This window comes from Muscardinus avellanarius (assembly GCF_963383645.1).
Source record: "Muscardinus avellanarius genome assembly, chromosome: 3".
NCBI lineage: Eukaryota > Metazoa > Chordata > Mammalia > Rodentia > Gliridae > Muscardinus > Muscardinus avellanarius.
Window position 1 is genome coordinate 44,478,739 of NC_137788.1, and position 26,460 is coordinate 44,505,198.

The 26,460-nt window shown below is 39.2% G+C and overlaps 1 protein-coding gene across 6 annotated transcripts; it reads left to right on the forward strand.

Annotated features, from left to right (window-relative positions):
* Positions 1-975: 975 nt before the first annotated feature.
* BTF3L4 (basic transcription factor 3 like 4) lies at positions 976-23,000 on the forward strand (the record flags this gene model as incomplete). Of its 6 annotated transcripts, none has more annotated exons than XM_080691010.1 (5): positions 976-1,038; positions 6,094-6,207; positions 17,069-17,270; positions 22,450-22,509; positions 22,954-23,000. In XM_080691010.1, 5 exons carry the CDS (start codon positions 985-987, stop codon positions 22,998-23,000), a joined length of 477 nt encoding a protein of 158 aa, XP_080547136.1. The 6 variants fall into 6 exon arrangements, with proteins under 6 accessions (XP_080547136.1, XP_080547131.1, XP_080547132.1 ...); XM_080691005.1 differs by having other exon boundaries at positions 985-1,042; positions 6,101-6,207; XM_080691006.1 differs by having other exon boundaries at positions 985-1,038; positions 17,069-17,274; positions 22,460-22,509.
* Between the last annotated feature and the right edge of the window lie 3,460 nt (positions 23,001-26,460).

Genomic DNA, 26,460 nt, shown 5'->3' on the forward strand with positions numbered 1-26,460 from the left:
CTCTTTGTGATTTTTATGGTTCTTAAGAAAATACAGAACCTGATTTTTTGAGAAAATCATCTACTTGAAGATTTTGCTAATAATAACTTCTTTTTTTTTCTTTCTTTTTTTTTTTTTTTTTTTTGTGGTACTGGGGATAGAACCCAGGGACTTTCTACTTCCTGGCTGCACTCCCAGACCTATTTTATATTTTATTTGGAAACAGGGTCTCATTAGGTTGCTGAGAGCCTTACTAAGTAGCTGAGGCTGGCTTTGAACCTGCAGGATCCTCCTGTCTCAGCCTCCCAAGTACTGGGATTACAAGCATGGACCACCACGCCTGGCTGCTAATAATTTTCAGTAACAGTTCTCTGCTATAAAAATCTTTGGGAGAAAAAACTGGCTTACCTACAGAGATTTCATAATTGGTTAGATTTTACTGAATGCCAAAGATCTGAATCATGTTTCAAGGAAGGGATCTTCAAATAGGTGACATTGAATCCAATTCTTTTTTCTGTTTGCATATTTAACTCCCTTCCTTCCTTCCTGAAAATAATGGTATTTTCATTTTTATTTTAAAAAATACCTGGTTTATCAAGCTAGAACAAGTTATTGATATTTATTAAAAGTATAAGCCGGGCGTGGTGGTGCACGCTTGTAATCCCAGCATGCTGGAGGCTGAGACTAGAGGATTGCGGTTCGTGGACAGCCTTAGCTACTTAGTGAGGCCCTCCATAACTTAGTGAAATCCCGTTCCAAAATAAAGAATAAAAAATAGGGCAGGGGGTGTAGCTTGGAGGTCGAATGTCCCTGGGTTCTATCCCCAGACCCACAAAAAATATATATATATATATTTATATATACACACAGTATTAATATGATGATGTTAATGCATACTGCAAGCTCGGTGAGCGAAAAGGTACTGTTTGTATAAACAGTTTTTTAAATTTGGTAAAACAGTGACTTTAACAAATTTATTTTTCCCCCCCTAGATTTACCAACAGCATGAATCAAGAAAAGTTAGCCAAACTTCAGGCTCAGGTCCGGATAGGGGGCAAGGTGAGTGTGGCATAAGAAAAACTGATAGGAGAATGTATAATTACCAGATAGTATTATTACTTTGGATTTGTGGTCATTGAAAATATAAAATCATTTTAATAATCAAGATCAAACCACATTCCAATTTTAAAGTAATTAATCTAGATCTAACACAAGTAACTAGAAGACTTCTCTCTCTGATGGTGCAATAGAAATAGCCACCTGTGTTTGAATCCTAACTTTTAACATCTGCTAGTTGTATGACATCAACAAGTTATCCAACCTCATTAAGCTTCTATTTTTTTATCTTCAAAATAGAAATAATCATAAAAAATGCTTCTAAAAATTAGAATAATATTTAGAAAACACGTAACATGGTGTCTGGAACAGGTTAGATGTTTAATAAATGATAGCTGTTATTTTCTGATCAAGGAGCATGCCAGATGTTAGGTTAGTTTATGTTGACTGGTTGTACCTACCGGTACAGTTAGGTTCAGAAGAAATCTAATTGGAAGTCAGATTCAGTGGTGCATGCCAGCAATCCAAAATGCTCAGGAAGCTGAAATGAATGGATCACAAGTTCAAGGCCATCTTAGGGAAAGTAGTGAGACCCTATTTCAAAACTAAAAAAATAGTTTAAAAGGACTGGGGATGTTACTTAGTGGTAAAGCACCACTGGTTCACTTCCTAGTACTGCCAACAAAAAAGTTTAGCCAGAAATATTGGAGCAGACTACATTTTGTTGATTGACAGGTTTTCCTCCCAAATTCCTATCTACTGTTCCATGTTAGTTGTGAATGTGAACATAAGTTTTCTTATTCAATGCACTTTAAAGCCTAAGGAAGTATTAGTTCTAAGCACCAAAACCCTTTGATTTCCTCTCAGCTCTGGCCCCAGGCTCAAGAAGAATATTCTGCCTTTATCATTGCCTGTTGGAGTCTTTGCAAAAAAGGAAAGGGAGAACAGTATTTAACTCAGATCTGGGGAAAGAATAGGTAGAACATCCCTCTATGCCCTTGACTTTGATGCTCATCACAGCTGGGGATGGAAATAGGAAAGGAGGATGGAAAGAAGGAAGGGAAGAAGTGACTAATACTTTTTTTCTTTCATAGTAATACAGGTATATGACTCTGGACTCATGTTAATACATCTATGTAACCATGGTAGTCATTTTGTAGCACCAGGTGTGATGTAATAACACCAGTGTAGCAACTAGGAATAGTCAAGAACCATAGAATATACCTGTAAGGTAGTGATGCAGCATATCACTGTTACATATTTTAAACTAGTGATGGGTACAGTCATTCATTTTTCTACTCTTTATTAAACACCACATGCTACACACATAGTAGATAAACAAGATTTGCCCTTGACACTGCTTGGCTTGGAAGAGAAAGACACGTTCACAATTACAAGAATAGTGAGTGTTAGCATGACGTATGAGGTGCTTTTGCCTTGGGGAGGTTAAAAGGCTTGAATTTAAATGATGAACAAGAACTGGGCATGGAGATACACACTTGTAATCCCAGCCACTTGAGCGTTTCATGCAGGAGGATTACAAGTTCAGGGCCAACCTGGACAATTTTTTAAAAAGTGCTGGGGCCCGGGCATAGTGGCAGACACTTGTAATCCCAGTATTTGGGGAGCTAAGATAGGATCACAGATTCTAGACTAGCTTCAGCAGTTTAGTGAGACTCTAGGCAACCTAGCAAGACCCTTTTTCAAAACAAAAAATGTAAAAAGATTTAGGTATAGGTCATAGAGGTAGAATGCCTCTGGGTTCCATCCCCAGTACCAAAAGGGGAGGGGGAAGGGGTCTGGGGATGTAGCTCAGTGATAGAGTGCTTGTCAAGTATGCAGGAAGCCCAAACTACTAGCTGCAGAAGCCCACACAAAAAAATAAATTTAAAAAAAATAAACTAGGATTTATCACTGGACAGGCAGGTAGGCAAAAGGGTTCATGGGAGGTAGGATAAAAATAATTAGCCAAGCATGCTGGGGCATGTCTGTAATCCCAGTACTTGGAAGGCTGAGACAGGAAGATTTCAAGTTTGATTGAGGTCAGTCTCAGCAACTTAGCGAGATTCTCAGTAACCTATCAAAGACTTTATTTTAAAAACAAAAAAGAATTAAAAATAAAAAGGGCTGGGAAGCTGGGTGTGGGTGCACACGCTTGTAATCTCCGCATGCAGGAGGCTGAGACCAGAGGATCATGGTTCGCAGACAGCCTCAGCTACTTAGGGAGGCCTTCCGCAACTTAGTGAGACCCTCTTTCAAAATAAAGTATAAAAAATAGGGTGAGTGGTATAGCTCAGAATTCAAATGCCCCTGAGTTCCATCCCCAGACCTGGGGGAGAAAAAAAAAGGCTGGGAACATTGCTCAAGAGTTGAAATGTCTTTGGGCTTAAGTCCAGTACCGCATAAAATAAAAGAGAATTGTAATTCTCACATATGCAGCAGCATATAGGGTTTTGAGATGACATAGCACTTAGTGGAATTATATAGTTAGTGGGCAACTGTTGAAGGATTTTAAGTAGGAAATCAGCCATTTGGTAATATGGAAAAATGGAATGAAGTGGAAGTTTAGCATGGACAATAATCAAGAGGCTAATGCCAAATTATGTCGGGCACAAACTGAGGGGTTGGAATTGACATGACTTAATGAATGATAGAATATAGTGGTTGAAGGTCAGAGAGAAGAATCTGGGTTGACCTTCCCAGACTTCTGTTTTTAGAAATGGTATGTGGTGTCGGGCGTGGTGGCGCACACTTGAAATCCCAGCATTTTGGAGGCAGAGACCAGAGGATCGGGGTTTGTGGGCAGCCTAAGTAAAAGGCTTAAAAACTAGGGCTGGGGGTGTAGCGTGGAGGTACTGTGCCCCTGGGTTCCATCCACAGTACTGAAAAAAAAAATAGTATATGGTGGTACCACCAGCTTCAGAACTTAGGAAATAAAGGAAGAATGGATGGGTGGACTGCTAAGACTTTAGACAAGTTGTGTTTGAGGCGCCTGATGATTATTCGAGCAAGGTATACAGCAAGCAACTGAGCTGTCCCTGAACCAGAAATGCTTCACAAATGGCCATCCGTATAAATAGTCATTCTTCAGCAGTTCTCTTCTCTCGTCAGAGTTTCTGAGACTGAAGTCCTTTTTTTTTGTGGTACTGGGGTTCCTGGAAAGCCTTCTACTTCCGAGCTACACTCCCAGACCCATTTTTATATTTTTTCTATTTGGAAACAGGGTCTCTTAAGCCAGGGAGGCTGGCTTCGAACCTGTGCAATCCTGTCTCTGCCTCCCAAGCGCGGGGATTACAAGTGTGCGCCACCGCGCCTGGCTTGAAGTCCCAAATTCTTTTCAGTAAGGCTGAGGACTACTGCAGGAGATATCTAGAGCCTGAATCCCCTATTCCTTTCTTCTTACTCCTAGTTTTGTTTATCCTTCAAAACTTAGGTGGCTTTTGGTGTTTTTTGGCTCTGCTTTAGGTTACGTGTTTTTTAAGCCCAGAAATTGTATCCTGTGGCAGAAGCAGGGAGATAGTAGTAGGGATTGAACCCAGGGGCATTCTACCTCTGAGCTACACCCTTATTCCTTTTTTTTTTTTTTAGTTTGGAAACTGGGTCTCACTAAGTTGCTGAGAGCCTAAGTTGTTGAGGCTGGCGTCAAACTTGCAATCCTCCTGTCTCAGTTTATCAAATACTAGGATCACAGGCATTTCCAGTAGAAAAATATATTTTGAGTTTCAGAGCATCAATACAACAAAAGCACACTTTGTCTCTTTCAGTACATAGTATACTTCTCAATCTGTTTGCTCAGGCCAGAATCCTGGGCTTCATCCTAGATTCCTCTTTTCCTCATACCCCCATCTAATCCACCAGAAGTCTTGTTTACTTTGGTGACAGTCTGCCCCCTCATGGTCCTCCCTGCCACAACCCTCATCTCTCGCAGACTTCTGCAGGAGCCTTCTGACTTCTCATGGTGGTCCATTTTCCACACAGCAACTTTAGTCATAAGTTAACAAATCAGATCAAGTCACCCCAAAGCGCAGAACTTTTCAGTGACTTCCTGGTGCAATTAAAATCCAACTCCTGTCCGTGAAATCCTGGCCACATGATCTGGCCCTTGCCTACCTTTCTGATTTTCTTTTCCATTGTTCACTTTGCTCTAGCGATAATGACCCACTTTCTCTCTAGAAAGGGAAAATTCAATCTTGTTTCATTCTGCATGGATCATTCTTCCCCTAGTGGGTCCTAACTCAGGTCACCTATTCATAGGGGCTTCCCTGGACATTCTAACAAAGGTTATGCTTTGCTCCCATCCAGTCATTCTGAATTACTGTTCTATTTTATTTATTTAGTTTTTGCGGGTCTGGGAATGGAACCCAGGGGTACTCGACCTCTGAGCTACACCCCCTGCCCTATTTTTTATTCTTTATTTTGAAACAGGGTCTAAGTAATGGAGGGCCTCACTAAATAGCTGAGGCTGTCCACGAACCACGATCCTCCTGTCTCAGCCTCCCAAATACTGAGATTACAAGCATACACCACCACGCCCAGCTTGTTTTATTTTTTTATAATATTTATTGACTTTACCTTTTATTGCAGTATATGAACATAAAATAAGAATGTATTCTTTCTTATTCCTAGATTCTCAGACTGTAGAACACCCACATAGTAAGCATTTAACGCTCAGAATGTCTTAATTTCCAGGATTTCAGATCATTTTTAAGGCTTTCATTGGCAGGGGTGGGTAATGGACTATTAAAAAGGCATTCCTTATAATATTTGAAAATTGTTACAAAGTACAATTGTTGGCTCAGTTGTAAAATCTGTTTTAGTAGCCAGCAGTATTTTGAAACAAAATGTTGAAATGATAAAGGCTAGATATTGGATAAGAATAAGAATGGCTAGAACTGACCTTCAAAAATCTGCACTAGGCTGACAATCACAACTCTTAACAGTTTTATTAGTCATAACTAGTTAGTTTTTTATGTGAGTTTTGTTAGATTATTGTGGCGGATAGGAAGATATTGCTATTGTCAGTTGCTAAGCATGCTAAAACCTCTGATTATTTTTTAGGGTACAGCTCGCAGAAAGAAGAAGGTGGTACATAGAACAGCTACAGCTGATGACAAAAAGCTTCAGAGTTCTCTAAAAAAACTGGCTGTGAATAATATTGCTGGTATCGAAGAGGTATGATCACTTTTAAAGCTTAAATTATGTGGGTAAATAGCACAAGCACAAATAAATGTCTGATTTTTTAAATACAAAATATCAGTTTAGAAGGACATTTCATACTGTCACTGAGATGTCTTTGAAGGACTATAGTTGTTGAATTTGCTTTGGGATAAAATCACATGAGTTTTAGTACATAACTAAAGATTTTCACCATACTTTGCAGACTCAAGATACTTGCATATATGACAAAATTATGGAATTGTTCTCAAATTTTTAAGGAAGGTAAGATTTTTTTTGGAGGGGCATTAGGGATTGAATCTAGGGACATTCTACCTTCCCTCTATATCCCTTGCCTCTGCTAAGTTACCAAGGCTGACCTTGAACCTGTAACCCTCCTGTCTCAGCCTCCCAAATACTAGAATTGTAGGCATGCATCACTAAGCCCAACTCAGCTTATTATGTTTTGATGGTTCTACTTTTCTCAAATATGAGAACAAAGATTAATTTAATTTCATTTCGAAAGTTACACAAGAAAAGTATAGTAGCATCAGATACTTGTGATTTGTTACCATGTAGTCTGCCTATGATTCCATTTCTAATAGTAACAGTTTTCACTGCTATAAGTTATTTTAATCATATCATTACTTTGTGTGGTAGTACAGCTTTGGTTTTGGTTTCTTTTGTTTTGTTTGTTTAGGTACTGGGAATGGAACCCAGGGGCATTCTACCTCTGAGCTATACCCCCCAGCCGTTTTTTATTCTTTATTTTGAAACAGGGTCACGCTGAGTTGCAAAGGGCCTAAGTAGCTGAGGCTGTCTGCGAACGTGAGCCTCCTATTTCAGCTTCCCAAATGGGTAGTACAGTTTTTAATAGACTATTAATGCACATGTGCTAAAAATATGAATCAGAAATGATTGGATATAGGGATTACTAATAATAAAAAGCATTAGAATACCAAAGAAAAGATGGTGAAATGGCAAAGTACATCACTGTGCATATATCAAGGAATATGATTGACTTCATTTACATTTGCTTTGTGCTTTTGAATTTGGTATACTGTTAAAATAGTAAAAAATATAAACCATCTGCATCTTTCTTTTTTCAACTTGTGACTATGCATTCTTACTTTTATTATTTTATTTTATTTTATTTTTGTAGTACTGGGATGGAACCCCGAGGCTTTCTACCTCTGGACTATACTCCCAGGGCTATTTTATGCTTTATTTGGAAACAGGGTCTCACTAAGTTGCTGAGAGCCTCACTAAGTAGCTGAGGCCGGCTTCAAACCTGTGCAATCCTCCTGTCTCAGCCTCCCAAGTGCTGGAATTACAAGTGTGCGCCACCACGCCCGGCTTACTTTTATAAAGATTAGAACTTGATTTGCAAGTCTTGAACTTAAGAATTTTGTACACCTTATATTTTTGTTTGAGCTAGTGTGTGTGTGTGTGTGTGTGTGTGTGTGTGTGTGTGTGTGTGTGTGTGTAACTGAGGATGGAATCCAGAGGCATTCTACCTTGAGCAACACCTCCAGCCCTTTTTTTTTTTTTTTTTTTTTTTTTTAATTTTGCAAAGGGCATCACTAAGTAGCTGAGGCTGTCTTCGAACCACAGTCCTCCTGTCTAAGCCTCCCAAATGCTGGAATTACAATTGTGCGCCACCATGCCTGGCTATTGAAAATTTTTATGTATTTTCATTGACCTAAAATTTGAGAAAGATCATTTTCAATCTGGGTAATACTTGAGGAAAAAAAAAATCTAGGCTCCTTTAAACTTCTTTTAAAATTCAGAAATTGGGCTGGGAGTGTAGCTTAGTGAAAGAGTGCTTGCCTAGCGTGTATACCCTAGGTTTGTTCCTAGTACTACCAAAAATAAATAAATGAACACTAAAAATCTGCAAAATGTGGTAAAAAGGAATAAGTTGCAACAATATACATGAACTCTGATCATGTTAAACCTATCCTAACTGTAAATGTTTGTGTAATTCTTTATCTTTGCCTTCCTTTCTGCTTTCTCAACTCCTTAGCCCCATTGACTTTTTTTTTCTTTCTTTTTTCCTGTGGTACTGGAGATGGAACCCAGGGGCTTTCTACCTCCTGGCTATTCCCAGACCTATTTTTTTTTATTTGGAAACAGGGTCTCACTAAGTTGCCGAGAGCCTCACTAAATAGCTGAGGCTGGCTTCGAACCTGTGCGATCTTCCTGTCTCAGCTTCCCAAGCGCTGGGATTACAAGCATGCGCCACCATGCCCGGCCCCATTGATATTTTGAAGCAGATAATTGTCGACAGCAGGCCTGTACCTTATAGGATGTTTAGCAGCATCTCCATCTTCTACTTACTAGATGATAAATGTCTCCAGATAGTGTCAGATGGTCCCTTGGAGACAAAAATTACTCTTTGTAGAGAGGAAAATATATTTGCCTTCCGTGCAGTGTAGATTTAACTATGTAGTCTCTCCAAAGTCATGTTTTTCTAAATGTTTGTTTTTATTTAAATTTGTAAAGCTTTATGGCTCTTATAATTAAGACTTTTAGTGGAGGAGTATAGTTAATTTTATAAATAAGGAACCACTTGGTAATCCTTATTCCCCCTGGGTACTGGGGGTTGAACCCAGGGTCTCCCACATGCTGGGCAAGTTCTACTATAGCTAAATCTCTAGTCCTAGTTAGTAATTTTTTATCTTTTCAAAATACTACCATACTTTAATGCTGTGCTGAGGCCATGGCGTTGTTGTAATTGAAATTGTCACCTGGGTGTGGTGGCACACGCTTGTAATCCCAGCATTTGGGAGGCTGAGACCAGAGGATCGTGGTTCGCGGACAGCCTCAGCTACTTAGTGAGGCCCTTTGCAACTCAGACCCTCTGCAACTCAGTGAGACCCTGTTTCAAATAAAGAATAAAAAATTGGGCAGAGGGTATAGCTCGGAGGTCAAATGCCTCTGTGTTCCATCCCCAGATCCGCAAAAAAAAAAAAAAAAAGAAAAAAGAAATTGTCATAAACAAGCGTGGTGGCACACGCTTGTAATCCCCACGCTTGGGAGGCTGAGACAGGAGGATTGCATAGGTTCGAAGCCAGCCTCAGCTACTTAGGGAGGCTCTCAGCAACTTAGTGAGACCCTGTTTCCAAATAAAATATAAAATAGGGCTGAGATTATAGCCTGGAGGTAGAAAGCCTCTGGGTTCTACCCCCAGTACCACAAAAAAGAAATTGTCATAATAAGCTGGGCATGGTAGCTCACGCTTGTAATCTTAGTACTTGGGAGGCAGAGACATGAGGATCACTGGTCCACCACCAGCCTTAGCTACTTAGGCCCTCTGCAACTTAGTGAGACTCTTTTTCAAAGTAAAGAATTAAAAAAAAAAAAAAATAGGGCTGGGAGTGTAGCCCAGAGGTAGAATGCCCCTGAGTGCAATCCCCAGTACCACATAAAATAAATAATTAAGTGAAGTTGTCATAATAAAGTATATAATGACAGTCAACATTCATTGAACATCTACTGTATGCCAAGCATTTTGCAGAGAACTTACTGAATAGTGATCCATAAAATATTATTCATGGTCTCTGTCCTTTGTTGCTTATAATCTAGCAGGGAAACTATTTAGACAAATAAATATGTACTGTCCATTTCAACTTCACAATATCCTTTTGCATTGATGTTTTTGGTTATAAATGAGAGAACCTAGGTGTAGAGAGATGCCAACACAAGATCACATAGCTAATAAGTGCAGGTTTGAACTGAGTTATATCAAAACCAGAGTTCCTGATGTTCATTAATTTCTTCATTTTTGGTCTTTACAGTTCTACTTTCTTATATTCACTCTTGGCCTTTTCCTCTCCTCCTGTACCCCCTTCCTCTAACACCTTCCTACCAAAGGACAGTGAGAGATTTACCTGTCATATAAGCTGTATTCTTTTTTTTTTCTTTTTTTTTCTTTTTTTTTTGAGGGTCCAGAAATGAAACCCAGGGGCATTTGACCCCTGAGCTGCACCCTCTGTCCTTTTTTTTTTTTTTTTTTTTTTTTTTTGGTGGTACTGGGGGTGGAACCCAGAGGCTTTCTACCTCCAGGCTATACTCCCAGACCTATTTTATATTTTATTTGGAAACAGGGTCTCACTAAGTTGCTGAGAGCCTCACTAAGTAGCTGAGGCTGGCTTCGAACCTGTGCGATCCTCCTGTCTCAGCCTCCCAGACCGATTTTTATACTTTTTTTATTTGGAAACAGGGTCTCTTAAGCCAGCATGGCTGACTTCAAACTTGCACCATCCTCCTGTCTCCACCTCCCAAGCGCAGGGATTGTAAGCATGGGCCACCACGCCTGGCACCTCTGCCCTATTTTTTATTCTTTATTTTGAAACAGGTTTTCACTGAGTTGTGGAGGGACTCACTAAGTAGCTGAGGCTGGCCACGAACCATGATCCTCTAGTGTCAGCCTTCCGAATGCTGGGATTACAAACATGTGCCACCACGCCCAGCTAGCCTGTATTCTTGAATACAGAATTCATTGTCTAGCCATGGTGGATTAAAGAAATCCCTGTCAGTACTTCCAAGGGCATTGCTGTTACTCTTTTTTCAGTTTGTAAAGTATGTGTTATTTCTCCCCAGAATTCTTTCTGATAGCATTTACACAACACTTCTGAAAAGAAAGGTTAGGAGCTGTCTCTTTTTATTTAGGAGGGGAGAAGTGCTAGAGGTGAAACTCAAGACCTCATGGAGCTAGGCAAGTGCTTTACACTGAGCCACACCCCACTTTGTGTGTGTGTGTGGGGGGGGGTTCTGGATTGAACCCAGGAACATTGTACCTCTGAGCTACACCCTTAGCCCTATTTTATTTTTTATTTTGAAATAGGATCTCATTAAGTTACCAAAGGCCTCATTAAGTTGCTAAGGCTAGTTTCAAACCTGTGAACTTTCTGTCTCCACCATACCCAGCCCTGTATTTATTTATTTACTTATTTTTCTTTTTTGTAGTACTGAGGGTAGAACCCAGGGGGCATTCTGACTTCCAAGTTCCACTTCCAGCCCTATTTTTATTATATTTATTTATTTATTTATTTATTTATTTATTTATTTATTTATTTAGTGGTACTGGGGGTGGATCCCAGAGGCTTTCTACCTCCGGGCTATACTCCCAGACCTTTTTAAAAATATTTTATTTGGAAACAGGGTCTCACTAAGTTTCGGAGACCTAACTAAATAGCTGAGGCTGACTGCGAACCTGAGACCCTCCTGTCTCAGCCTCCCAAATTCTGGGATTACAAGCCTGTGCCACCACGCCTAGCTTTGTATTTACTTTTTATCATGCACTTATTATTAAAACCTTTTTATTGGTATTACCACTGGAAATTTTAACTTTATGAGGAGTAATAGCCCCCAAAACATCACACAGAGAATTATTGGTATACAAAAGGCATATTAAGCTCTGTTTTGTTTTGTTTTGTTTTGGTACTGGGGGTTGAACCCAGGGGCATTCTACCTCTGAGCTACACCTCCAGCCCTGTTTTTTGTTCTTTATTTTGAAATAGTGTCTCACTGAGTTGCAAAAGGCCTAAGTAGCTGAGGCTGTCTATGAACTGAGATCCTCTTGTCTCAGCCTCCCAAAAGCGAGCACCACCACACTGGATTAGCATGTTACACTCTTGCTGCTTCCCAGACCCCCCTCCCTCACCCTTTGTGCATTATCTTTCAACCCCCACGGACTACATGTATAGGGAAAATACATGTAAAACTGACAGTACAGTGGTAGGCACAGTGAAGTTTCTGAATATTTGAGCCTAACATGGAAAGTTTTACTTCTTTTACTTCTTTTCTCTTTAAAAATCATTTTTTGAGAACCCAGTATATTTTTACTTTATGTAATCCTTTGCAGATTTAAACTATTTTTGTTTCAGAACATCTTGTATACTATATATAACCTTGCTTGCTCACACACTTTTGGGTTAAAAATGGCTTCTTGTGAGGGAAAAAAAGAAGCTGTGCATTAAATGTGTACATTGAAATGTGTATGATTTTCAGAAACACTAGAATGAAAATCTAGTCTTAGGATAGAAGAAACCCAGTAATTACAAATTTGTTACTTGACTTTTGGATGTTTTGTTTTGTTTTGTTTGTGGCACTGGGGATTGAACCCAGGGGTGTTCTGACCTCTGGGCTACATACTCCCAACCTTGATTTTATTTTTATTGTTTGAAAAAGGATCTTATTAAATTGCTGAGAGTCTCACTAAATTGGTGAGGCTGGCCTTGAACCTGCTGTTCTCTGCCTCTGCTTCCCAAGGAGTGGGATTATTGGCATGTACCACCACCCCCTGCTCCTTGAACTTGTTACAAAGTGCTGAACTCAGGAAGTTACTATCTTTTGGGTTTGGACAGTTTAAGAAAAAGAGATAAAAACTTTTGAAAAGAGAAAACACAAAGGCCATTGTTGTAAAACAATAATAGTACAGTGTTTTCTATGCTTAGACCTCCAGAGCATCAGATGAGTAGGTGGGAAATTAGTGGTGAGTTTCAAACTCATTGAATGCACCTTTACTAAGTAAAATGTTTTTAATACAGTCTTCTTTATTGAATATATTGGCTATTCTATACTTTTAGTAGAAAGCATTACATTTTTCCCACTACAAAACGTTTTTGCAGTACTGGGGATGGAACCCAGGGGCATTCTACCTCTGAGCCACGCCATGAATTGTGAAGGTCCTCACTAAGGCTGGCCACAAACCACGATCCTCCTGTCTCAGCATCCCGAATGCTAGGATTGCAAGCGTGCGCCACCACACCCAGCTTATTTTTTTATTTGGAAATAGGGTCTTGCTAGGTTGCTGCGGTTGGCCTGGAACCTATGATCCTCCTGTCTCAGCCTTCTGGTACTAGGATTACAGGTGTGTGCTATCACACCCAGCTCAGCTGCCTTTAAATGGAAGAAAAAACACATTTTGACATACAGGAGATGTTTGTTTGAAAAAGTTACCTAAGGCAAGGTGCTATTATACATGCCTGTAATCCCAGTACTTGGGAGGCTGAGACAAGAAGATCACAGGTTCCCCGCTATCCTTAGCTACTTAGGCCTTTCAAAACTTAGTGAGAGCCTCTTTCAAAATAGAATAATAAAATAGGACTGGAGATGTAGCTCAGAAGTAGAATGCCTCTGGATTCCATCACTAGTACCACCACACACACAAAAAAAGACCTAAGTGTTAGCTTATTAATTAAATAGTTTTTGTTGGCTTCTTTTTCTTATTCTACGTGTAGATTATATAACTTACATAGACCAAACAGCATAAAATCACTAAAAGAAGTAAAGTCTCCATATGCAAGACATACAACTTACTTTGTGAATTTAACACGTTCCTTATCCCTTCTATTTCCTGAATGGACAGGGAAGGTAGGTGTCTAACTGATATTGCTTAGCAAAACATCACTTGATAGTTTCTTACAGCTTATGCCCAGGAGTCTAATATAACTATTCCCTGTGCTCAGTAGGAAGGAAAGAGTGTTAGGTAGAAATAAAATATTCTGGCCTTTTTGACTTGTAGTATTTCATTCTCTGTATTCTAAAATTAACTTACTCTCCCTTTTCCAGACTTTTCTATTCATCTTCTATACTATCCCATTTAAAACAACCATGAATAAACTTATTTCTATGTCACAATTTGAAATGGAGTTCATGTTTTATTTTTTACACTAAATTCAAATAAAATATTTCAAGCTAGAAAGACCTATGTTAGGATGTGCAATATGGCTTAACTGTGAGCCTCTGCAAAAGAAGCTTGAACAGAAGGAAAATTCATGAATATATTTTTGTGTTTTTGTGTGCGTGGAACTGGGGATTGAATCGGGAATTGTGCCTCTGAGATACAACCCCAGCCCATTTTATTTTTTTATTTTGAAACAGGGTCTTGCTAAGTTACTACATACTGACTTCCTCCTGTCTCACCCCCACCCCCAAATACTGGGATTACAGACATGCAGACATGTGTCACCACACCCACCATATAGTATAGTTTTTTTTACCCATTAGCTTCTTAGTTTGTAGCCACTATGTCACCTTTATATTTGGTTTTGGCCTATTGTCTTTGAGTATGTTGCTTAATCACGAATTCTTGTCTTAAGCCAGGCGGGTACTTGGGAGACTGAGACAGAGGGATCACAGTTCACGGCCAACCTCAGCTACTTAGTGAGGCCCTCTTAGTGAGAACTGGTTTCAAAATAAAGAAAAAAATAGGGCTGTGGATGTAGCTCAAAGGTAGAAAGTGCCTGGGTTCAATTCCAGGTACCGCAATAAATAAATAAATAAACTCATCTTTAGTATTTATTTCTTTAAACATAAAGGATTTAAACTGGGAGACCTCAAGTTTAACAAATGAATATATATAGCCTAAAAATTTTTGGAACAATACGAATTTTAAATCTCTAGTGAGAGCCGGACATGGTGGCGCACGCTTGTAATCCCAGCATTTAGGGGGCTGAGACCGGAGGATTGTGGTTTGCAGACAGCCTTAGCTAGTTAGTGAGGCCCTCTGCAACTCAGTGAGACCCGGTTTCAAAATAAAGAATAAAAAATTGGGCAGGGGGTGTAGCTCAGAGGTCAAATGCCTCTGGGTTCCATCCCCAGACCTGCTCCCCCCAAAAAAAATCTCTAGTGATTTTAATATCTATAAGTCAAAACTGTGTCTTAGCCTGTGGCGATGCATTCTTGTAATCCCAGCACTTGGGAGGCAGGGACAGGAGGTTCATGCAGGTTCAAAGCCAGCCTCAGCTACTTAGTGAGGCTCACAGCACTTAGTGAGACCCTGTTTCCAAGTAAAGTATAAAATAGGTCTGGGAATATAGCCCGGAGCTAGAAAAATCCCTGGGTTCTACCCTCAGTACCACCAAAAGAAAAATTCTCAAATGCCAATATTTGAACCTGTTCACACTTGAAAGTATTGTAGAAACCCTTTTTTTGGGGGGTGGGGTGGCAGTAGCAGTTGAATCCAAGGGCATTCCACCTCTAAACTACACACCCTATTTTATTTGTATTTGGAAGCGGGGTCTTACTAGTTGCTGAGACTGTCCTTGAACCTGTGATCCTCCTGTCTCATCCTTCCAAGTACTGGAATTATAAACATGTGCCACCATACCCAGCTGTAGAAACACTTTTTTTAAGCTATGTGATTTGGGCTTAATTTGGAAAATCGAGTCCTGTCACATCTGTATTTTTTCATACTAAAATTATGTGGTTCTAGAATGGGTCAGAAAACTTAACACTTCACATCCACTGTGTCATTTCCTCCTCAAACCTCCCAGATTTTTAACTACTTTAACACATGGGTTTTCTACAAAAACTAATCACCCTCAGAATTATATAATTTCTAAAGTTAATAGAAATTGTTTTGATGCCTTTTGCCCCTGTGTATGATACACTTAAAAGAACCTTAAATATAGTACTGAGAGGGAAAGGTATAGAACTGAAATAGTGGTTGGTTTGTTGGTTTTGTTTTGTTTTGTTTTCAGAAAAAATATGGTGAAATTATTTGTGGGGTTTAGTTATAATTTTCCAGGAATTTGCCTTTATTTATCTCTGTGTTCCAGTCTTGCCAGGAAGTTAGAAGCCATTTCCCACTGACTGTGGAAAGCACTCAGCACCTCTGCTTGATGTGACAAGGGTAGTTTTTAGATGGTCATGAAATGCTTCTAAAGTCACAAGTTAACTCCTAACTTTTTATAATAAGCATGTTACCACCAAGGTAACCCACCCAGTGGAATCTCATTATTTACACACTTAACTCTAATTCAACTCTACTAAAGAAGAAAAAAGGTAGAAAATACTTGAGGGAGATAAAAGAGCAATTTAAATAGCATGTGAAGCCGGGCGTGGTGGTGCACACTTGTAATCCCAGCATATGGGAGGCTAAGACTCTTCTCTCACCAACACAAGACCCCTGACTCCTCCTAGGGCTGGACCCCGGCAACCTGTCTCCTAAGTAAGGTGGCACCTCACCAACTGTTAATTGCACTGATTTTATTTAACAGTGCAAATTGAGTATGATAATGGGAAATAATTCATTAAGAATCCAGTTCTTGGTTGATAATTCTGTTTTTGTTTTTGTTTTTTTTTAGGAAATGTAGATATGTACTTATAAAAGTCTGAATTTGTAATCTATGTAATAAAATTACTTATTTCAGCCGGGCGTGGTGGCGCACGCTTGTAATCCCAGTGCTTGGGAGGCGGAGACAGGAGGATCGCGCAGGTTCAAAGTCAGCATGCTGGCTTAAGAGACCCTGTTTCCAAATAAAAACCTAAAAAAAAAAAAAAATAGGTCTGGGAGTGTAGCCCGGAGGTAGAAGGGCTTCCAGGAACCCAGTACCGCCAATAAATAAATAAATAAATAAATAAATAAATAAATAAATATTACTTATTTCCTGGCCACCCTAGTAATTTGTTCTACTTCCATGTTATTATACTTTATTACTAGTATATTTCTCCAACCATGTTTACTATTTAGCTAATTAGTAACTTGAGATGGCATACTAAGTAAAAAAAAAAAAAATGATTGTCTAGATTACTTTTTTAAAATATGCTGTTTTTAAGACTGGACGTGGTGGCGCACACTTGTAATCCCAGCATTCAGGAGGCTGAGACCAGAAGATGGTGGTTTGTGGCCAGCCTCAGCTACTTAGCAAGGCCCTTTGCAAACTCAGTGAGACCCTGTTTCAAAATAAAGAAGAAAAAATAAGGCTGGGGGTGTAGCTCTGAGGAAGAATGCCCCTGGGTTCCATCCCCAGTACCACAATAAATAAATAAATAAATAAATAAATAAATAAATAAATAAATAAATAAATAAATAAATGCTGTTTTAGCTGTACCTAGCATGTGAAATATATTTTTTGTTGTTGTACAGGTGAATATGATTAAAGATGATGGGACAGTTATTCATTTCAACAACCCCAAGGTCCAGGCTTCCCTCTCTGCTAACACCTTCGCAATCACTGGTCACGCAGAAGCCAAACCAATCACAGAAATGCTTCCTGGGATATTAAGTCAGCTCGGTGCCGACAGCCTGACAAGCCTTAGAAAGCTAGCTGAACAGTTCCCGCGGCAAGGTAGGCGTTCCCACCTCAGCCAGGGAGCCTGGCGACGCAAAGATTCCTTAATTATGCTTAGTGTGCTCTGCAAGGCAAGAGAAACAGCATCACACCAGTGCTTCAGGAAAATGAGTTTGTTTACCTGGGAGGCTGAGACGGGAGGATCCCAGGTTCAAGAATAGCCTCCACAAGTAGGGAGACTCATCAACCTGTGGAGACCCTGTTTCCAAACAAGAAATAAAATGGAGTAGGGGGTGTAGCTCAGAGGTAAAATACCCTGGGTTCCATTCCCAGTACCACATACAAAAAATTAATGTAATGTGGTATTTAGAGTATTCAGATGCTGTAGATTTTGTTATAAATATGATAACCATAAATTCTGAATTTTCAGAATTAGGCTTCAAATACATCTTGTTGCCTCTAAAAATCAAAGATCTTTTTATTTCAGTGCACACAGTATATAGCTAATATTTATACCAAAAGAAATGGGGAAAAGTCTTGAATATTAATTTGTATTTGGAGAATATGGCCATTGTAATTTATTATAATATATTTTTATTCAAAATGATCTGAATTATTCCATTTTGATTGTAAATTCTAATTTTTGTTGTGCATTACATTGCTAGCTATAACCCTATTTTAAAATAAAGAATAAAACTGGGCGTGGTGGCGCACACTTGTAATCCCAGCATTCAGGAGGCTGAGACCCGAGGATTGTGGTTTGTTGTGAGCCTCAGCTACGTAGTGAAGCCCTCCAAAACTTAGTGAGACCCTGTTACAAAACAAAGAATAAAAAATAGGGCAGGGGGTATAGCTTGGAGGTCAAATGCCCCTGGGTTTCATCCCCAGACCCGCAAATAAATAAATAAATAAAAATAAAGAATAGGCCGGGCGTGGTGGCGCACGCTTGTAATCCCTGCGCTTGGGAGGCGGAGACAGGAGGATCACACAGGTTCGAAGGCAGCCTGGCTGGTTTAAGAGACCCTGTTTCCAAATTTAAAACATATAAAAATAGGTCTGGGAGTTTAGCCCAGAGGTAGGTTTCCAGGAACCCCAGTACCACCAAAAAAAAAAGAATAAAAAAATGGGGCTGGGAGTAGAGTTCAGAAGTAGAATATTCCTGGGTTCCGCCCCCAGTACCGCAAAAAAAAAAAAAAAAAAAAAAAAAACAAGCTATATTTAGTGTGTATCTAAGTAAGTTTAAGTTTTATTTATTTTAAGATTAGTTAAGCAAAAAAAATGGATTTTTTTTTATAGTAGATATTAAACCCGGGAGCACTCTACTACTGAACCATATTCCCAGCCCCTTTTAATTATTTCTTTTTTTTTTTTTTTTAATTTTATTTTATTGGTGCACTGTATTCATACATCATAGTGGGATACAAACTTTTGTAGACATACATGCACACATCGCCCAGTCAGCCCCCACCCGATCCCCACCCCATTCTCTCCCCATCCCTCCCTCCCATGCTTGGCTTAGTGGTTGACATCTAGTATTATAGCAATTTATCCAAAATTAAAAATGATAATCTCACATAACAGTTTCATTTGTCTGATACCAAGCTTTTGATGACTTAAAGATAACATTTCAATATTTCTTTTTGCCTTCTTTCTTACCAGAGAATATTTTTTTCTTTTTTTTAGGTGAAACTATCATATATTTATTTTTCAGAAAAAAATCTATCCTGATATGGAATATGGACTCTAGATACCCAAAACAATCTCGAAGCAAAAACAAAGCTAGAAGATGTATATTTTCTGATTTCAAACCATATAAAGCTACAATAATTGAAACAGTGTAGTACTGTTCTAAAGGCAGATATATAGACCATTGGAGTTAAATACAAGCCTAGAGCTAACTTCTTCCCTATATTGTCAAGTTATTTTTGACAAGGTTTCCATGAAGATTTGGTGGTGGAAATAATAATCTTTTAACTAAATATTGTTGAAAAATAATAATTACATGGAAAAGAATAAAATTGGACCCTTACCTAATCCCACATACAAGTATTAACTCAAACTAGATAAAAGACCTAAATATAAATCTTAAGACTATAAACTTTTAGGAGAAAATCTGGGTCATAAAACCTCACAACATTGAAATTGGCAGTGATTTCTTGGATATGATTTCAATGGCATAGGCAACAGAAGAATATACAAACTCCCTAAAAAATAAAAGAAAATATTGTATATCCAAAGACAATGTAAACAGAATTAAAAGTTACTAATAGAATTGGATAAAATATTTCCAAATGCTATATCTGAAGGTATATTAATATTCCAACTAGAAATCCTAAAAATTAACAACAATAAAGGCAAACAATACAATTTAGAGATAGGTAAAAGACTAACATAAATAATGAATCTCCACAGATAACCAATCTTAGTTGTCTGTTGGATGGAAACTCTTGTTTCTCTGGTTCTGGTGAGTGTTACCTATTTCTTCTTTGTAGTTAATCTCTGAGTATTTTCTCTAGCGCTGGTTTTGAAGACATAAATTCCTTCAGTTTCTGTTTGTCATGGAAGCTTCTTATTTCTCCATCTAATTTGATAGAAAGTTTTGCTGGATAGGAAATTTTTGGCTGGAAGTTGTTTTCTTTCAGAGTTTGGAATATGTTACTCCAAGCCCTTCTGGCTCTCATGACTTGGTTTGGGAAGTCTGGAGTGATTCTAATTGGTTTGCCTCTGAATGTCACTTGGCCCTTTGTTTTTGTTGCCTTTAAGATTCTCTGCTTGGCTTCCACATTGGTCATTTTGACAATTATATGGCGTGGGGATCCTCTTCTCCGATCCTGTCTAAAGGGAGTTCTATAAGTTTCCTGGATCTGTGTATCAACCTCTTGCTCTATATTTGGAAAATTTTCTGCTATTACTTCCTTGAAGAGATTGTTGATCCCTTTGGTTTCACTTTCTTTTCCCTCCTCTATTCCAATTATTCTTAGGTTAGCTCTCTTAAGATGGGCCCATATTTCTTCAATGTCAGATTCCTGCTGTTGGATATCTTTTTCTAGATTAGAAACTATGCATTCATTTTTGGATTGCTCATCTTCTAAGAGTGAGATTCTGTTCTCCATGTGGTCTAATCGGTTGTTTGTGCTTTGAATTGAGGCCTTTACTTCATTAATTGCATCCTTTATCTCTTTTTGGCTCTCTCTGAGTTCTTTTCGAAGCACCTCTATTATTTCTACAGTTATTTTCCTGATTTGATCTTCTAGAAATCTCTGATTTTCTGTTTTATCAGGTTCTGATGTTGTGGGGTTGTGCACATTCATTACTTCAGTGTTATTCCTCTTTCCCATGATTTCGGAGGTTTGTGCCTTCTCTGGGTTCTTCCCTTGGGTCACTATGGCTTCACTTAAGGTGCTCTGGATCTCGAGTCTGTAATATCTCAGACCCTACTACTCCTTTACTGGGTTGTATCACAGAGTCTCCGACCCAGGGAGTCGATAGAGGCTGCTTTAAACTATGGGGGGTGCCAGGTTGCACGCTCTCCTATGGTGTGATATCTCTGCCACCACCACTCCCTCACTGGGTCAAGTCCCAGGAGGCACAATACTGGGATTTCTCCTCTGTGGCCCGCAATTTGACTCACTGTTCTTGAGTACGTGGATGTAGCTGTACTGGACTCGGTGAATTCACTGCTGCTGCCGCCGCCGGTAGCAATATGGCGCCTCTGCCACGCCCTCGGCCATGAGGCTGGCGTATTTTTTCTTCTCTGGTTTTGATTTCCACTCTGAATCCCTGCAGCGTGTGCTGAGCTCAGCCACTGGGAGCTTTAAATGCTGTCTGCGCCGAAAGATCCCGCCTGGCTGTTCCGCATCGGCTCACCTCGGCTTGCTGTAGCCGTCCGCTGAGTTCGCCGCTGCCGCCGGCAGTATGGCGCTGCTGCCGCGTCCTCGGGCGCGTGTGTCTCCTCTGTGGCCCTGAGCTCTGTTCTCAGTCCGCTTTCTCTCTGGAGCCTGGTGGTTTTTTTGTTTTTCTGGTGATGGTGTTTTCTGGCTATGAAAGGCGCTCTTTTTGTGGTAATGGAGATTGGTTGTTAGCGGGACTCTTAAGCCCCGCTTTTCTCGGTCGCCATCTTCCCGGAAGTCTCCCCTTTTAATTATTTCATTATTTATTTTTATTTTCATTTTTTTTTTGGGGGGGTGGAACCCAGGGGCATTCGACCTCCAAGCTATACCCCTGCCCTATTTTTTATTCTTTATTTTGAAACAAGGCCTCACTGAGTTGCAGAGGGCCTCATTAAGTAGCTGAGGCTGTCCGCAAACCACCATCTTTCAGTCTCAGCCTCATGAATGCTGGGATTACAAGCTTGCGCCACCACGACCAGCTTTATTTTTAAATTTTAAATATTTATTTTATTTTTGCAGTGTTGGAAATGGAACCCAGAGGCATTCTACCTCCAAGCTACACCCCCATCCCTCTTTTTTTTCTTTATTTTGAAACAAGGTCTCACTGAGTTACAAAGGGTCTCATTAAGTAGCTGAGGCTGTCCGCAAACCGGGATCCTCCTGTCTCAGCCTCCCAAATGCTGGGATTACAAGCGTGCACCACCACGCCCGGCTTTATTTATTTATTTTGCAGTACTGGGGATGGAACGCAGAGACATTCTACCTCTGAGCTATACCCCTAGCCTTATATTTTATTCTTTATTTTATTTTATTTATTTATTTTTTTTTTTTGGTGGTACTGGGGTTCCTGGAAGCCCTTCTACCTCCGGGCTACACTCCCAGACCTATTTTTACATTTTTTTTATTTGGAAACATGGTCTCCTAAGCCAGTGCGCGCGCGGCTGGCTTCGAACCTGCGCGATCCTCCTGTCTCTGCCTCTCAAGCGCGGGGATTACAAGCGTGCGCCACCACGCCCGGCTATTCTTTATTTTAAACCAGTTGCAGAAGGCCTCCCTAAGTAGCTAAGGTTGGCCTCTAACCTGCAATCCTCCTGTCTCAGCCTCCTGGATACTGGGATTTACACCTAGCCTGGCCTCAAATTTAGTATTCTTTTGCCTCTGTACTCTGGAGTGGCTGGGATTATAGATGTGTACCAACATACCTGGCATGTTTGGATTTTAGATTGACGGTACTTGGCTTTTATTTGAGCAACTGTATGAAATTTAGAAAGAAAAGGATAAACATTACAAATGTTCTCTAAAGATCTTTGTTCTTAATAACTAATATTATAATAAACCTTTTGCAGTGTTGGATAGCAAAGCACCAAAACCAGAAGACATCGATGAAGAAGATGATGATGTTCCAGGTAAGCGATAGTTGTGTAGTGTTGAGAATTTCAGCATCCCATTCATCTCATGTTACTCGCTGCATAGATGACTTTCAGGATTTTGTTGATTGTGAGCTTTGAATTTAAGTTGATTCACAGTGATGCAGATAGGACTTAATAAAACAGAACCTCATGTAGAGCTTAGAATCATTGTCACATAAAGTTCCTCTGTCTGCATTTATTAAATGAAAATCACTGTATTCTAAATTTGCATAGTTATTATTATAACATTTTTGTGGGAATTATAATTGACATATGAAAATGCGATCATGTTAGTAGTTGGCATAGACCAAAAAAGAACATTTCCTTAAGATGTTTTAAGCAGACAAATGAATCATCATCAGATGCCGCCTATTCTGTGTTTTCAGGCTAGTTCTGGCTGCATATTTTCCTTTGGCTTACTTGCTGTTTTGCTTTTTTCAGATCTCGTAGAAAATTTTGATGAGGCATCAAAGAATGAAGCTAACTAAGATCTTTTCTGGTTTTTGGAAGCTGGCATGGACTAGATTTAACAAATCAGCTATGTGGTTCCAAAGTTTTACAGACACAGAGAACATCACCTGTTACTAGTTCAGTAATATAAATATTTTGTATATTAATAATGCTGTTTATTCAGCATTTTTCGGTCATTTGATTTTGCATTTTGCACTTCTTCCCAGATCTATTCTTTTGGTCAACATATGAAGTATTGGTACAGTTTGAGGGTGTATTGGGTTTTGCTTCTTGGTTTTTTGTTTTGTTTTTTGGGGGGAATTTTCGGTGTATGTATGTATATGTATGCGTGTGGGTATGTGTGTGTTCAGTGGAGAGAAAATTGGAAAACAGTTCTATTTATCCTCTTCCTTCCCCCAGTAGAAATAAAACAGATCTTTACATTTGTTATGGTTTTTTCCAATAATGTACAAAATTAATGAAAAATGGATACCTTTGATATCAGATTTGAAGAGATTTTTAACCATTGGAGATTTGCATTTAATTTGCTTGGTTAACTATCATATTTTTCATACATTTCTCTGGGTTTAAAATGTCTAGACATTTGGGAGGCCAAGACAGGAGGATCATAAGTCCAAGACCAGTGTGTGAAAACCTAGCAAAACCCTGTTTCAGAACCTAAAAAAGAAAATAAAAGAGGGCTGGGGAGTATATCTCAGAGGCAGAATGCCCTGGGTTCAACCCCCCAGTACGCCCTCAGAAAAATTTCTAAACATATTTTGTCGCCAGTTTAATACTGGAATAATAATAGGTCACAAATCACATCTTTGGTGTGGTTGCCTTCGACTCACTTAACTAGTCAGACCCACAAGAATGTTTTTTATTAGCTTTCTTCCTAAATGCTTTTTCCCCGTCGTCTTTTGCTCTGTGAATGATCTGGTCAGCCTTTAGTAATACTCTTCCTCATCTTTACCTAGCTGGAGAAGGAGAGTCTCCACAGTGTTAAGTGAGACCTAAACCCTCTTTTGTAAGAATGTGCTCCCTGATCTTCAGGAGCAGCAGCTCTCATTTCAGTTTGTTGCCCCTCAGTATTACAGTTTGGTAGATTTCAAACTGGAATGGCCAGCATGTGCTTGCTCAGTAATTTTATGCCAACCTTATCCTGTATCCCAGCTGTACTCAATAGCAAGTACAAGAATAACACTTTTTCAGCAAAGTTGACATTGGAAATGTCCTTTTGAATGAGAAGCAAATAGGTCATAGACTCAGTGCATAGCACAAATGGGCATTCCCTGAAATGGTACAGCCCCGGGAGGATTTCTTCAACCACTCTCCTACTCTGGGCCGTGAACCTACCTCTGGGTTGGATCTGAAGCTGTTCACAACACCCTCCTGCATGCTTAGAATGAGCTTTGGGGCACACTGGTAAACACAATATTTATTTTGTTTACCTCCTTTCCAAGGACTTGGAGGTAAGTTGCATTCATTTGCTCAAGTTTCCCTCTTGCTATCTGATAAAAGCTTGCATTTTGCATATCAGCATTTGTTATAAGTGATAGTTTAGGATAAGATTTAGAAGAATCTCATTTCCTGACCCATCACCAAACTAACTACAGCTTAACCTTGCAGTATACAAGCTTTTGGTACAACCTAGATGTTTTTATTTGATATCTAAAGTGCAAGACCAATAACATATTAGGAGATCAATAGACATGAAGACAGAGCTCTTGTGTTTTTTCATCCAAACACCTCAATTTATTTTATAAATTTGTTGATTTTTTTCTGTTATGTTTTATATATGACTTAACAAAATAAAATAATAGTACAAAGGAGGAGAATATTTCCTCTTGTGCTTCTCTTATTGTTGTCTACAGAATGCCTTTTGTATTTCTCTTCTACTTCCCATTCCCAAATAAATTGTACTGAAGTCATTTTTTGAAATGTCTTGTCCATTGTTAGGTCAGTAGCCATACATAGATGGCTGCAGTCCAGATCCTGTTCTTCTGACTGCCGTGAAGTGGAGTATATTACGGAGCAGAGGGAGTTAGGGACACAGAGACAGTGTAGCAAGAGCGCAGAATAGAGCACATCTAGATGTCAAGTGACTTGTGTTCTGGCCCAGACTCGTGTTATTTATGTGACCTTGGACAGGTCACCAAAATACTCTGAAATTCCTCTTCAGTCAGCGAGGTGCTTCTAAATAGGAAGTTTCTTTCGCTTGTGTAACTGGATCATTTCTGAAGATTGTGTAGGAGGGAGTTTTATCTTCTGTTCAAAGACATCTGTCAGTACTCATAAAACTGTACTCTTCCTGCTCTTTCTCCATTTTGGTGACATTTCATCAAGAGCATCTCGAGCTGGGATTCCCTTCTGTCCTACTCATAGCAGCTCTTAATGGCTGGCTTCTCCTATGTACAATGAGCCAATATTTCCTTTTATCTTATATTCTCATGCCTTCCCATTCCCTAAATAAAAGCATATTGAAATCCTCAACCCCCCCCCAAAAAAATGTTTCTGCCTTCAGAGTGGATATGCATAGCATAACAGTATGGGTGAAATAGTAAAATACAGAGTTCTTGGCATAAATATTAAGTAGAATATGTACATATAAAGTAGTGGTTTTAAATATGTATTTTTTACTAAAGTATTTTTTTGCCAATATAATTATAGAAGCATCTTCTAAAGTGGGAATTGACTTTAAATTTTTGAAATAATTAAAAAATGTCTATAAAATTGATTTATGGTCTTAATCTTTATGGTTAATCTTGAGTTGTTTTTTTTTTTTTTAAGTTCTTCATCTGTTTTAGAGAAGCCCAAAAAGAATGTTTGGGCCTTGTGTTTATTTTGTCCTTATATTTTTCCTAATAAGTAATGGCTTAAGAATACATGAAATACCTTAACTTGTTAAGTAATTAATATTAATAGGGTTCCACTAAATTCATTTTAAGAACCCTATTGGGTTCTTTTGAAATATCTATATGAGGGCTATATTTAATTTGGTTGTTTTTTTTTTTTGTTGTTGTTGTTGTTTCTTGTGGTACTGAGGGTGAAACTCAGGGGCCTTCTACCTCTGGGCTACACTCCCAGACCTATTTTATATTTTATTTGGAAACAGTCTCACTAAGTTGTTGAAAGCTTCATTAAGTAGCTGAGGCTGGCTTTGAACCTGCAACAATCCTCCTGTCTCAGCCTCCCAAGTGCAGGGATTACAAGCGTGCACCACCATGCCCAGTTTTTTGTTTTTTGTGTGTGATACTGGGGGTGGAACCCAGGGGCTTTCTACCTCCAGGCTATACTCCCAGACTTGTTTTATATTTTATTTGGAAACAGGGTCTCACTAAGTTGCTGAGAGTCTACCTGCTGAGGCTGTGGTCAAAATTGCAATTCTCCTATCTTAGCTTCCAAAGTACTGAGATTACAGATGTGTACCATGATGCCCATCTGAGGATGTTCTTTTGTTTTGTGGGCCTATTTTTTATTCTTTATTTTGAAAGGGTC